General features: G+C 45.3%; 1 protein-coding gene across 1 annotated transcript in view; it reads right to left on the reverse strand.

The window, feature by feature from the left end:
• Window positions 1-1,027: 1,027 nt before the first annotated feature.
• SH3D21 (SH3 domain containing 21) overlaps window positions 1,028-12,999 on the reverse strand; it is an 18,610-nt gene continuing 6,638 nt past the window's right edge. The window contains exons 11-16 of the mRNA XM_007453863.1: window positions 2,732-2,825; window positions 2,585-2,637; window positions 2,355-2,449; window positions 1,328-2,205; window positions 1,173-1,236; window positions 1,028-1,099 (exon numbers count right to left, since the gene is read on the reverse strand). Of these exons, the coding sequence (XP_007453925.1) occupies window positions 1,028-1,099; window positions 1,173-1,236; window positions 1,328-2,205; window positions 2,355-2,449; window positions 2,585-2,637; window positions 2,732-2,825 (1,256 nt within the window). The remainder of the gene's footprint in view (window positions 1,100-1,172; window positions 1,237-1,327; window positions 2,206-2,354; window positions 2,450-2,584; window positions 2,638-2,731; window positions 2,826-12,999) is intronic.

The raw sequence follows: 12,999 nt of genomic DNA on the forward strand, positions 1-12,999 counted from the left end.
CCCCCCCCCGTCCAGCCAGAAGGCCCTGGGAGTAGGGCAGGACGCAGGGTCCCCATCCCCTCTCTGGGGGACGGTTAAGAGGTGACGTGACCAATGAAAGCTGCATTCTCAGTGACTCAGTCTCCCTCTGTTATCCTTCCCCCTAATGACTCCCAGGCTCTTGCCATGCAGGGGGCCCCAGGGCTGAGACCCCTTTACCAGGCTGACCACCTCCTTCCACCCACCCGACGCCTCAGCACACATGCTTGCGTTCAATTCACACATGGCAAAAACACACTCCTGCACCCACACTCCACCACCTCACCACAGACGCACACACAAAAATCAACCGCATTCCTTACAAATGCATTCCTTACCGGCAAACGCCCGGGTACACGTTGCCCCCGTCCCTACAAATGCCCCAGGTTTATGCATCATTGCAATCACACACACAAGCGCGCGCACGCACACAAGGCCTCGGAACCCTAACCTTGACGCTAAGGCGCTATTAGCCCCAATGTAACCTGGGGTGCCTGAGCTGGCCTGTGGAGTTCGTGTGTCACTGCGTTCCAGAGCGGACTGTGAAGGCAACTGGGAGGGTTCCGGGCTGGCGAGCCGGCCCGCCCGGCCCCTCCCCTGGCGCACAGCTGGATTCTGGAATCCGGCCCCCGGGCAGAGGCCCGACCCCTCCTGGGCCCCTCCTGCCGGCCATTTCTCCAGCGCGGGGACTAGCGTCCGAAGGAGACACCCTCCCCCCTCGCCATCCGGTGGATAAAAATAGCCATGCGCAGGCCTTGGGAACGGTAATGGAAGCCACATGTTGGCCAGATGTGCCCAGGAGCGGCTGCCAGGAAAGCAGAGGGACGGGAGCGCGGAACGCCAGCCCCGCCCCGCCGCGCAGACCCCGCCCTGCAGGGACCAGGGAGGCGTGGCGCGCGTACACGGCAGAGTTTACTTTCTTGCGTTTCCCAAAATCGTGCGCAAGGACGTGGGTGGCCGGAGCCCGACTTCGCTCCAGGTCCCGCCGTAGTCCCTCCCGGGCCCACCCTCAGTGCGTCTGCGTCTGCGCGTGGAAGGAGCCCAGGTTCCGGGACTCCTGGGTCGTCCGCGTCATCTGAACCTAGTGGAGAGAGGGCGTCAGGGGAGTGCCAGCCGCCCACCCCCGCCCCGCCGGGGACCCGCACCCCGCCCACCTCCAGCAACACGTGCTTCTCTCTCTCGCTCTTCAGCTCCTCCCAGATGTCAGTCAGCTTCTTTCTGCGGACGCGAGACCGAGGGGAAGGGGTGGGCCGGGCAAGCCCAGAGCCCGCACCCCTCTCCTCCCCTCCCCGCACCCCTCCCCGCTTACTCCAGCTGCACCCCCATCAGCTCCAGCGACCTCCTTAAAGCCTCCACCTCGTCCTTTATCCTCACCATGCCGTCTCTGTCACTTTTGCTATCTGTGAGATTTTGCGGGGCCAAGGGGTGGAGGGTGGGAGTCATTTGGGGCTCTGGAGTCAGCACGATAGGATGTGGATTCTTCTGAGCAGGGGATACCTCTCCGGGGGACACCTCCTCTTTGGGGGTAGCCTCATCCTTCGCTGGTGCCTCCTCCAGGAGAGTGGTAGCCTCTTGCTGGAGGTAGGCCTTCTCGAGGGCAGGCATAGACCCTGACTTGGACTTGGGCTCGGACTGGAGAGGGGAGCCGTCCGTCTTATCCAGGGGACGCTTCACCGTGCAGAGGGGCTGCTCCCCTGGCATGTGAACCTCCTCCTGGGATTGAGCCTCAAGAGACCTGGCGTTTAGCAGGGCTTCCTCCGGAGAGAAGTGATGGAACTGAGTGTTGTCTCCGGTGGAGGCCTCTTCAGAGAGCACCTGTTTGGTGGTCAAGACCTCTCCTAGGGTGTGGGCCTCGTCCCTAGGAAGGGCCATCTTTGGACCAGGTGGGACTTCTGGGACCGGGGCCTCATGCACAGAAAAGACCCTGTCTGGTCTGGGGGCTTTGTCCTCCAGAGTTGGGGTCTCCTCTAGGATAGGGACCTTATCTGGAGTTAGGGATTCCTCTGGAGTGGGGGCCTTATCTGGAGACAAGGTCTTCTCTGGGCTGCGGGCATTGTCCAGAGATGAGGTCTTCTCTGGGCTGCCAGCCTTATCCGGAGATGGGGTCTTCTCTAGGCTGGGGGTCTTGTCCAGAGTTGGGGTTTGATTCACATGAGGGGCCTTTGTAAGGCTGCTCTGCTCTTTGCCCTGTGGGGATGGGGGTGAGGTCTCAGCCGAGGACTGGGTACCTTGACAGTTTGAGTCTGGTCCCCCTTGGCCTGGGATCCTTCACACCACACCCCTGAGAACCAGACTCTGCCCAAGATCCCCACTCTCCCATGTCTTGGGCCTCTCACCTGACCGGCTGCAGAGCGTTGCTGTGAAGCCTGGGTTTGGGCTCGCTTTCTGCCACTCTGGCCTGGACACCCACTGAGGAAACTGCTGCTGGAGCCTGTGAGAGCAGACCCTCAGGGGCCCGGGCCTACTTGGGGCCCGGGCCTACTTGGACCCCAAGCCTCTCCCCATCTCTGTCCCTCAGCACAACACCCCAGGCCTCACCCCACTGCAGGGAGGCATCAACACTTACTGCAGTTTCGGGAAGGGCACTTCTGACTGTCTCCGCTGGGTGTCCAAGATGGCCTGAAACATGTCCCCATCAGAACTGGGGATGGGGGCAGGGAGCAGCATTTCTTCTGTACCCTCCTCTTTCCCCCTCCGCCACCCTGCCCCTTACTTGGCTTTGCTTGGCCCAGTCGGGGCTGTCACCAGCTTCTTGACCATAGGGAGGGCTGTTCTGGGCATCATCTTTTTGGGTTCCTTAATAGGAGCTGGGAGGGGAGAGGGGAGTGGGGCATTTGTTCACTCATCCATTCATCTAAGAGTCACTGTGCTGTGCACAGGGGACTAGTGACAGGAGATGAATTATATTTGACCCTGCCTCCTGGGAGCTCTGGGGACACTGACCATGGAAGCACCCCAAAGAGTTGTCAGGGGAGGCTTCGTGGGGAGATGGCTCCAAATCCTGCCAGTTTTTAATCCATGCTTTTCAAAGACTTGTACCCGGCTTAGTGCCCATGGCTGGTTCAGACTCTTCTTCCTGGACCAAGGCAACATCCTTCCCCCTTCCAGTCCACACTCCCTTCTCTGTCTTCTCTATCACATCTACTCCCTAACAGATCTCACCCAGTCTTACGGGTTTCATTATCATCAATAAGCCAACAACTCCTAAATTTTCATCTCTAGCCCCTTCCTCTTCTCTGAACTCCAGACTCATACCCGACAGCCCTCTCAATATTTCCACTTAGCTTAGCATCACACACTTACCATAGCCAGAACTAAACTCTTACTCTTGCTTCCCAACCTCCTTGCCCTCAGAATCTGCCCCTTTCCCACTGCTCCCCATCTCGCCCACTCACTCAGACGACAAAGTGAGGAGTTCTCCTTGACGCCTTTATTCCTGTATGCTGCACATGCAAACCATCAGTAAGTCCTGTCTGCTCTAAACACATCCTGAATCCAGCCACTCATCCCCACATCCACCACTAAGCACTCTAGATTGAGTCACACCATCTTCACTAGGACTGTCACAGCAGCCTCCAACCTGGGCTTGGGCTGTACCCACCCTGCTTATGGTGTGCTCTCCCCACAGCAGCCAGAATGAGCTCATGTTCTACTGGGGAAGCAGACATAAACAAAAGGAGTAAACTATGTAGTGTGTTAGAGATTTATTAGTAGTACAGAGGAAGAATAAGCAGGGGAATGTATGATTTTAAATGAGATGGTCCTGAGAAGGCCATACTGAGAAGGTGACATCACAGTGAGCATCTAAAGGCAGTCACACAAGTGACATTCATATCCACGGACACAGGAACAGCTACTCTGGCACATGCACACATGCTGAAATTGACTTGCACACACAATATCACACATAGATACAAACAAAATCCCCTGACTGTGGGTCGCAGTGGCCGAGAGCATGGATCCTATAGCCAGACAGCAGACTTCCTGCTTTATTACTTGCCAGTTGTGTGAGAACTCGGTTGGTAATTTAACCTTTCTGTGCCCTCATGTCCTCATCCATAAAACATGGATAATAAGAATACACATCCTGTAGGGCTGTTCTGAGGTTTGAGTGACTTAATCCACGTGAGGTGCTTAGCGTCTGCCATATAGTCAAAGCTCAGTAAATGTTAACTTTGACTCCTGCTTCTCGTAGTGTGGCTGATCAGGTGCTCTGTGGGGCCCTCCCACTAGAGAGCAATTATATCCTGCTTAGAATAAAATTTTAAGGCACTGTTGGACATAAAAGAGGTAGGAGAAGCCCACAAAAAAGGGAGGAACTGGGGCCAGAAAGGAAGTGAGAGGGCAGCACGACTTTGTGGCTACAGAGCCTGGGGCCAGTGATGAGGAGCAGGTGACCCATGTTCTGCTCCTCTGGCTCATCACAGGCCCAGAGCTCGGTAGCCAGACAGCAGCGAGAGCCTTGCACCACCTTCTTCTGGAGGGCGAAAGTGGTCTCCGGTGGTTGGTGCCCTCTGGCTACTGGCAGAAGTAAAAGCGAGTCCTCGCTGTAAGAAGTTTTCCCCTACAGAGGTGTACAGAGCTCCCCCACACTGAGCTCATACACAAAGATCCTAAAACACACGAGAGGGCAGGACACTGAGAGCAGGAGTCAGCAGATGCAACACATAGCAGATACTGGAAGTGTCAGGGAAAGAACACAGCAGAGCTACATATAGTATATTTGAAGAGATAAAGGATGAGCATGCAACAAAAGGACCATTAGGAATAAACAGGAAGATTTTGCAGGGAAAAAAAAAAAAGAATTCTGTACTACTAGAGATGATAAATAGCATATATGAAATAAAATGCAATGTGTAAGTTAAACAGCAGATTAAACCTGAATAAAAATCTAGAGAGAGAATTAGTAAACTAGAAGTAGAATGAGACAAGGAGTGAAAATTTGAAAGCAATGTTCAAAGGAAGAGGTAATGGAAGCAGGGTTTGACTATGAGTGAGGCAGGTGGTGGTTAAACACTCTCTCCACACAGCAGCTACAAAGCTGCATAAAAATGGCCAAACAGCCATTTCAGTACTTGGATACTGACCAAAGACGTAAAATAATTGGTGAGGCACTTGTGCTTGCCTGCTCCCATCCCTCCCCCACCCCCTACTGCCTTGGTCCATGTGGATGTGCAGGGTGGGATAGGTGGAGGATGAACAGCTTTACTGCCATGGTTGAAGAGAACTCAATCAATATGGGGTGCAACCTTGGATTTGGCATTGGTTTCATTGATATGACACCAAAAGCACAAGCAACCAAAGAAAAAATAGGTCAGTGGGACTTCATCAAAATTTTAAACTTTTGCGCACAAAGGACACCATCAAGAAAGTGAAAAGACAACCCAAAGAATGGGGAAAAATATTAGCAAATCATACATATGATAAGGGCCTTCTATCTAGAAAATATAAAGAACTCCAACAACTCAACAGTAAAAAGTCAACCCAATTAAAAACTGGGCAAAGGACTCAGATTTTTTTCAACATCATTAGCTATCAAAGAAATGCAAAGCAAAACCACAATGAGATAGCATTTCATACCCACTAGGATGGTTACAATCAAAAGACAGATAATAACAAGTACTGGTGTGAACGTGGAGAAACTGGAGCCCTCATACACTGTTGGTGGGAATATAAAATGGTGCAACCACTTTGGAATACAGTCTGCCAGTTCTCCCCAAAGTTAAACCAGAGTTATCATATCACCTAGCAATTCCTTTCATAGGTATATACCCAAGAGAAATGGAAACACGTCCACATAAAATCTTGTACACTAATAAAGTTCATAGCCAAAAAGTAGAAACAATCCAAATATCCATCAACAAATGAGTGGAAAAAGTGATACAATAGAATATTACTGGGCAACAAAAAGGAATGAGGTACAACACATACTACAAAGTGGATAAACCTTGAAAACATTATTCGACGTGAAAGAAGCCCATTAAGAAGACCATATATTACATGATATCATGTGTATGAAATGTAGGCAGATCTATCAAGACAAAGTAGATTAGTGGTTGTCTTGGGATGAGGAGGGGAGAATGGGGAGACAGGTGGGGTAATGCCCAAAGAGTACAGTGGGTGACGAAAAGATTCTAAAACTGATTGTGCTGGTGTTGCACAACTATGACTCTACTAAACGCCACCGAATTGTACATTTAAATGAGTGAATTGTATGGTATGTCAATATATCTCAATAAAGCTGTTAACCCCCATTCCCCAAAAAAGGTGGCACGCCAGATTTGGCCCACAGACCATAATTTGCTAACTCTTAACCTAAACACTGCAATAAAAGGCAGAGATTGTCAAACTGAATTAAAAAAGCAAGATCCAGCTATATACTGTGGACAACAGATTCAAAGACACAAATAGGTTGACAGTGAAAGATTGGAGAAAGATATATCACATAAATAGTAACGATAATAATAACCATAGATGAATATCAGACAAAACAAACTTCAAGATGAGAAAAATTACTAAAGACAAAGAGGGAGAGGTTATAATGATAAACAGGTGAGTACATCAGGAAGAGACAACAATGACAAATATACATGTGCCTAACAACAAAGCCTCAAAATATGTAAAGCAAACAGTGACAGAATTGAAAGGAGAAATAATTCAAAAATAATAGTTGGAGATTTTGTTCAGGAGAAAGGTTAAGACTTTGAATTTAGACTTGTTAAGTTAAATACACATGGTAAATTTCAAGAGCAACCACTAAAATAATAACAATAAAGTGAACTAATTCTAAATTAATGAAAAAAGTGAAATAAGAAAAAAAGGAGAAAATAAACATTTAAAAATATTGCAAAATAATTATGATTAATATAGTCTAAACTCATCAATTTATCACCAAAGAAAAAGACTGACAAACTAGAGTAAAAAAACAAAGGTGGGGCTTCCCTGGTGGCGCAGTGGTTCAGAGTCCGCCTGCCGATGCAGGGGACATGGGTTCATGCCCCGGTCCGGGAAGATGCCACATGCCAAGGAGCGGCTGGGCCCGTGAGCCATGGCCACTGAGCCTGCACGTCCGGAGCCTATGCTCCGCAACGGGAGAGGCCACAACAGTGAGAGGCCCGCGTACCGGAAAACAAAAAACAAAAAAACAAAGGTGAGAGGGCAGACAGCAGAAGCAAGAAGAACTACAATCCTGCAGCCTGTGGAACAAAAACCACATTCACAGAAAGATAGACGAGATGAAAAGGCAGAGGGCTATGTACCAGATGAAGGAACAAGATAAAACCCCAGAAAAACAACTAAATGAAGTGGAGATAGGCAACCTGCCAGAAAAAGAAATCAGAATAATGATAGTGAAGATGATCCAGGACCTCAGAAAAAGAATGAAGGCAAAGATCAAGAAGATGCAAGAAACGTTTGACAAAGACCTAGAAGAATTAAAGGAGAAACAGAGATGAACAATACAATAACTGAAATGAAAACTACACTAGAAGGAATCAATAGCAGAATAACTGAGGCAGAAGAACGGATAAGTGACCTGGAAGACAGAAAGGTAGAATTCACTGCTGCGGAACAGAATAAAGAAAAAAGAATGAAAAGAAATGAAGACAGCCTAAGAGACCTCTGGGACAACATTAAACGCAACAACATTCGCATTATAGGGATCCCAGAAGGAGAAGAGACAGAGAAAGGACCCAAGAAAATATTTGAGGAGATTACAGTTGAAAACTTCCCTAACGTGGGAAAGGAAATAGCCACCCAAGTCCAGGAAATGCAGCAAGTCCCATACAGGAGAAACCCAAGGAGAAACACGCCAAGACACATAGTAATCAAATTGGCAAAAATTAAAGACAAAGAAAAATTATTGAAAGCAGCAAGAGAAAAACAACAAATAACATACAAGGGAACTCCCATAAGGTTAACAGCTGATTTCTCAGCAGAAACTCTACAAGCCAGAAGGGAGTGGCATGATATACTTAAAGTGATGAAAGGGAAGAACCTACAACCAAGATTACTCTACCCGGCAAGGATCTCATTCAGATTCTATGGAGAAATCAAAAGCTTTACAGACAAGCAAAAGCTAAGAGAATTCAGCACCACCAAACCAGCTCTACAACAAATGCTAAAGGAACTTCTCTAAGTGGGAAACACCAGAGAAGAAAAGGACCTACAAAAACAAACCCATAACAATTAAGAAAATGGTCACAGGAACATACATATCAATAATTACCTTAAACGTGAATGGATTAAATGCTCCAACCAAAAGACACAGGCTCACTGAATGGATACAAAAACAAGACCCATATATATGCTGGCTACAAGACACCCACTTCAGAATACTCATATCAGATAAAATAGACTTTAAAATAAAGAATGTTACAAGAGACAAGGAAGGACACTACATAATGATCAAGGGATCAATCCAAGAAGAAGATATAACAATTATAAATATATATGCACCCAACATAGGAGCACCTCAATACATAAGGCAACTGCTAACAGCTATAAAAGAGGAAATCGACAGTACACAATAATAGTGGGGGACTTTAACACCTCACTTACACCAATGGACAGATCATCCAAAATGAAAATAAATAAGGAAACAGAAGCTTTAAATGACACAATAGACCAGATAGATTTAATTGATATTTATAGGACATTCCATCCAAAAACAGCAGATTACACTTTCTTCTCAAGTGCGCACGGAACATTCTCCAGGATAGATCACATCTTGGGTCACAAATCAAGCCTCAGTAAATTTAAGAAAACTGAAATCATGTCAAGCATCTTTTCTGACCACAACGCTATGAGATTAGAAATGAATTACAGGGAAAAAAACATAGGGCTTCCCAGGTGGCTCAGTGGTTGAGAATCCACCTGCCAATGCAGGGGACACAGGTTTGAGCCCTGGTCCAGGAAGATCCCACATGCCGCGGAGCAACTAAGCCCATGCACCGCAACTACTGAGCCCGCACACTGCAACTACTGAAGCCTGTGCACCTAGAGCCCGTGCTCCACAACAGGAGAAGCCACCACAATGAGAAACCCGCTTGCCCCAACTACAGAAAGCCTGTGTGCAGCAATAAAGACCCGACGCAGCCATAAATAAAATAAATTTTTTAAAAACCCACAAAAAACACAGACACATGGAGGCTAAACAATACATTACTAAATAACCAAGAGATCACTGAAGAAATCAAAGAAGAAATCAAAAAATACCTAGAGATAAATGACAATGAAAACACGACGATCCAAAGCCTATGGGATGCAGCAAAAGCAGTTCTAAGAGGGAAGTTTATAGCTATACAAGCCTTCCTCAAGAAACAAGAAAAAATCTCAAATAAACAATCTAACCTTACACCTAAAGGAACTAGAGGAAGAAGAATAAACAAAACCCAAAGTTAGCAGAAGGAAAGAAATCAAAAAGACCAGAGCAGAAATAAATGAAATAGAAACAAAGAAAACAACAGCAAAGATCAATAAAACTAAAAGCTGGTTCTTTGAGAAGATAAACAAAATTGATAAACCATTAGCCAGACTCATCAAGAAAAAGAGGGAGACGACTCAAATCAATAAAATTAGAAATGAAAAAGGAGAAGTTACAACAGACACCGCAGAAATACAAAGCATCCTAAAAGACTACTACAGGCAGCTCTATGCCAATAAAATGGACAACCTGGAAGAAATGGACAAATTCTTAGAAAGGTATAACCTTCCAAGACTGAACCAGGAAGAAATAGAAAATATGAACAGACCAATCACAAGTAATGAAATTGAAACTGAATAAAAATCTTCCAACAAACAAATGTCCAGGACTAGATGGCTTCACAGGCGAATTCTATCAAACATTTAGAGAAGAGCTAACACTCATCCTTCTCAAACTCTTCCAAAAAACTGCAGAGGAAGGAACACTCCCAAACTCATTCTATGTGGCCACCATCACCCTGATACCAAAACCAGACAAAGATACTACAAAAAAAGAAAATTATAGGGCTTCCCTGGTGGCACAGTGGTTGAGAATCCGCCTGCCGATGCAGGGGACACGGGTTCGTGCCCCAGTCCGGGAAGATCCCACATGCCGCAGAGCAGCTGGGCCCGTGAGCCATGGCCACTGAGTCTGCGTGTCCGGAGCCTGCGCTCCACAACAGGAGAGGCCACAGCAGTGAGAGGCCCGCGTACCACAAAAAAAAAAAAGGAAAAGAAAATTACAGACCAATATCACTGATGAATATAGATGCAAAAATCCTCAACAAAATACTAGCAAACAGAATCCAACAACACATTAAAAGGATCATACACCATGATCAAGTGGGATTTATCCCAGGCATGCAAGGATTCTTCAATGTACACAAATCAATGTGATACACCATATTAACAAATTGAAGAATAAAAACCATATGATCATGATCATCTCAACAGATGCAGAAAAAGCTTTTGACAAAATTCAACACCCATTTATGATAAAAACTCTCCAGGGGCTTCCCTGGTGGTACAGTGGTTGAGAGTCCGCCTGCTGATGCAGGGGACATGGGTTCGTGCCCCGGTCTGGGAGGATCCCACATGCCGTGGAGCAGCTGGGCCCGTGAGCCATGGACACTGAGCTTGCGCGTCCAGAGCCTGTGCTCCACAACGGGAGAGGCCACAGCAGTGAGAGGTCCACGTACCGCAAAAAAAAAAAAAAAAAAAGAAAAAGAAAAGCTCTCCAGAAAGTGGGCATAGAGGGAACCTACCTCAACATAATAAAGGCCATATATGACAAACCCACAGCAAACATCATTCTCAATGGTGAAAAACTGAAAGCATTTCCTCTAAGACCAGGAACAAGACAAGCATGTCCACTCTCACCACTATCATTCAACACAGTTTTGGAAGTCCTAGCCATGGCAGTCAGAGAAGAAAAAGAAATAAAAGGAATACAAATTGGAAAAGAAGAAGTAAAACTGTCAGTTTGCAGATGACATGATACTATACATAGAGAATCCTAATAATGCCACCAGAAAAATACTAGAGCTAATCAATGAATTTGGTAAAGTTGCAGGATATAAAATTAATGCACAGAAATCTCTTGCATTCCTATACACTAATGATGAAAAATCTGAACAAGAAATTAAGGAAACCCTCCCATTCACCGTTGCAACAAAAAGAATAAAATACCTAGGAATAAACCTACCTAGGGAGACAAAAGACCTGTATGCAGAAAACTATAAGACACTGATGAAAGAAATTAAAGATGATACCAACAGATGGAGAAATATACCATGTTCTTGGATTGGAAGAATCAATATTGTGAAAATGCCTATACTACCCAAAGCAAACTACAGATTCAATGCAATCCCTATCAAATTACCAGTGGTATTTTTTATGGAACTAGAACAAAAAGTCTTAAAATTTGTATGGAGACACAAAAGAACCCAAATAGCCAAAGCAGCCTTGATGGAAAAAATGGAGCTGGAGGAATCAGACTCCCTGACTTTAGACTGTACTACAGAGCTACAGTAATCAAGACAATATGGTACTGGCACAAAAACAGAGACATAGATCAATGGGACAGTATAGAAAGCCCAGAGATAAACCCACGCACCTATGGTCAAGTAATCTATGACAAAGGAGGCAAGGATATACAATGGAGAAAAGACAGTCTCTTCAATAAGTGTGCTGGGAAAACTGGACAGCTACATGTAAAAGAAGGAAATTAGAACACTCCCTAACACCATACACAAAAATAAACTCAAAATGGATTAGAGACAGAAATGTAAGACCGGACACTATAAAACTCTTAGAGGAAAACATAGGAACAACATTCTTTGACATAAATCATAGCAAGACCTTTTTTGATCCACTTCCTAGAGTAATGGAAATAAAAACAAAAATAAACAAATGGGGCCTAATGAAACTTCAAAGCTTTTGCACAGCAAAGGAAATGAAAAACAAGACGAAAAGACAACCCTCAGAATGGGAGAAAATATTTGCAAATGAATCAAGGATTATCTCCAAAATATATAAACAGCTCATGCAGCTCAATATTAAAGAAACAAACAACCCAATCTGGGCAGAAGACCTAAATAGACATTTCTCCAAAGAAGACATACAGATGGCCAAGAAGCACATGAAAAAATGCTCAACATCACTAGTTACTAGAGAAAAGCAAATCAAAACTACAATGAGGTAACACCTCACACCAGTCAGAATGGGAATCATCAGAAAATCCACAAACAACAAATGCTAGAGAGGGTGTGGAGAAAAGGGAACCCTCTTGCACTGTTGGTGGGAATGTAAATAGATACAGCCACTATGGAGAACAGTATGGAGGTTCCTGAAAAAAACTAAAAATAGTATTACCATATGATCCAGCAATCCCACTACTGGGCATATACCCAGAGAAAACCCTAATTCAAAAAGACACATGCACCCCAATGTTCATTGCAGCACTATTTACAATAGCCAGGTCATGGAAGCAACCTAAATGCCCATCAACAGACGAATGGATAAAGATGTGGCACATATATCCAATGGAATATTACTCAGCCATAAAAAGGAACGAAATTGGGTCATTTGTTGAGATGTGGATGGATCTAGAGACTGTCATACAGAGTGAAGTAAGTCAGAAAGAGAAAAACAAATATCGTATACTAACGCATGTATGTGGAACCTAGAAAAATGGTACAGATGAACCGGTTTGCAAGGCAGAGAAAGAGACACAGATGTAGAGAACAAACGTATGGACACCAAGGGGGGAAAGGAGGGGGTGGGATGAATTGGGAGAATGGGATTAACATATATACACTACTATGTATAAAATAGAGAACTAATGAGAACCTGCTGTATAGCACAGGGAACTCTAGTTCACTTCGCTGTACAGTAGAAACTAACACAACATTGTAAAACAACTATACCCCAATTAAAAATATATATATATATATATTAAAAACACTATGCCCTTAAAAAAAAAAGGGAGAAAGAGAGAGGAAAAGAGAGAGAGAGGGA

Source organism: Lipotes vexillifer, unplaced genomic scaffold, assembly GCF_000442215.2.
Source record: "Lipotes vexillifer unplaced genomic scaffold, Lipotes_vexillifer_v1.1 scaffold213, whole genome shotgun sequence".
Lineage (NCBI taxonomy): Eukaryota > Metazoa > Chordata > Mammalia > Artiodactyla > Lipotidae > Lipotes > Lipotes vexillifer.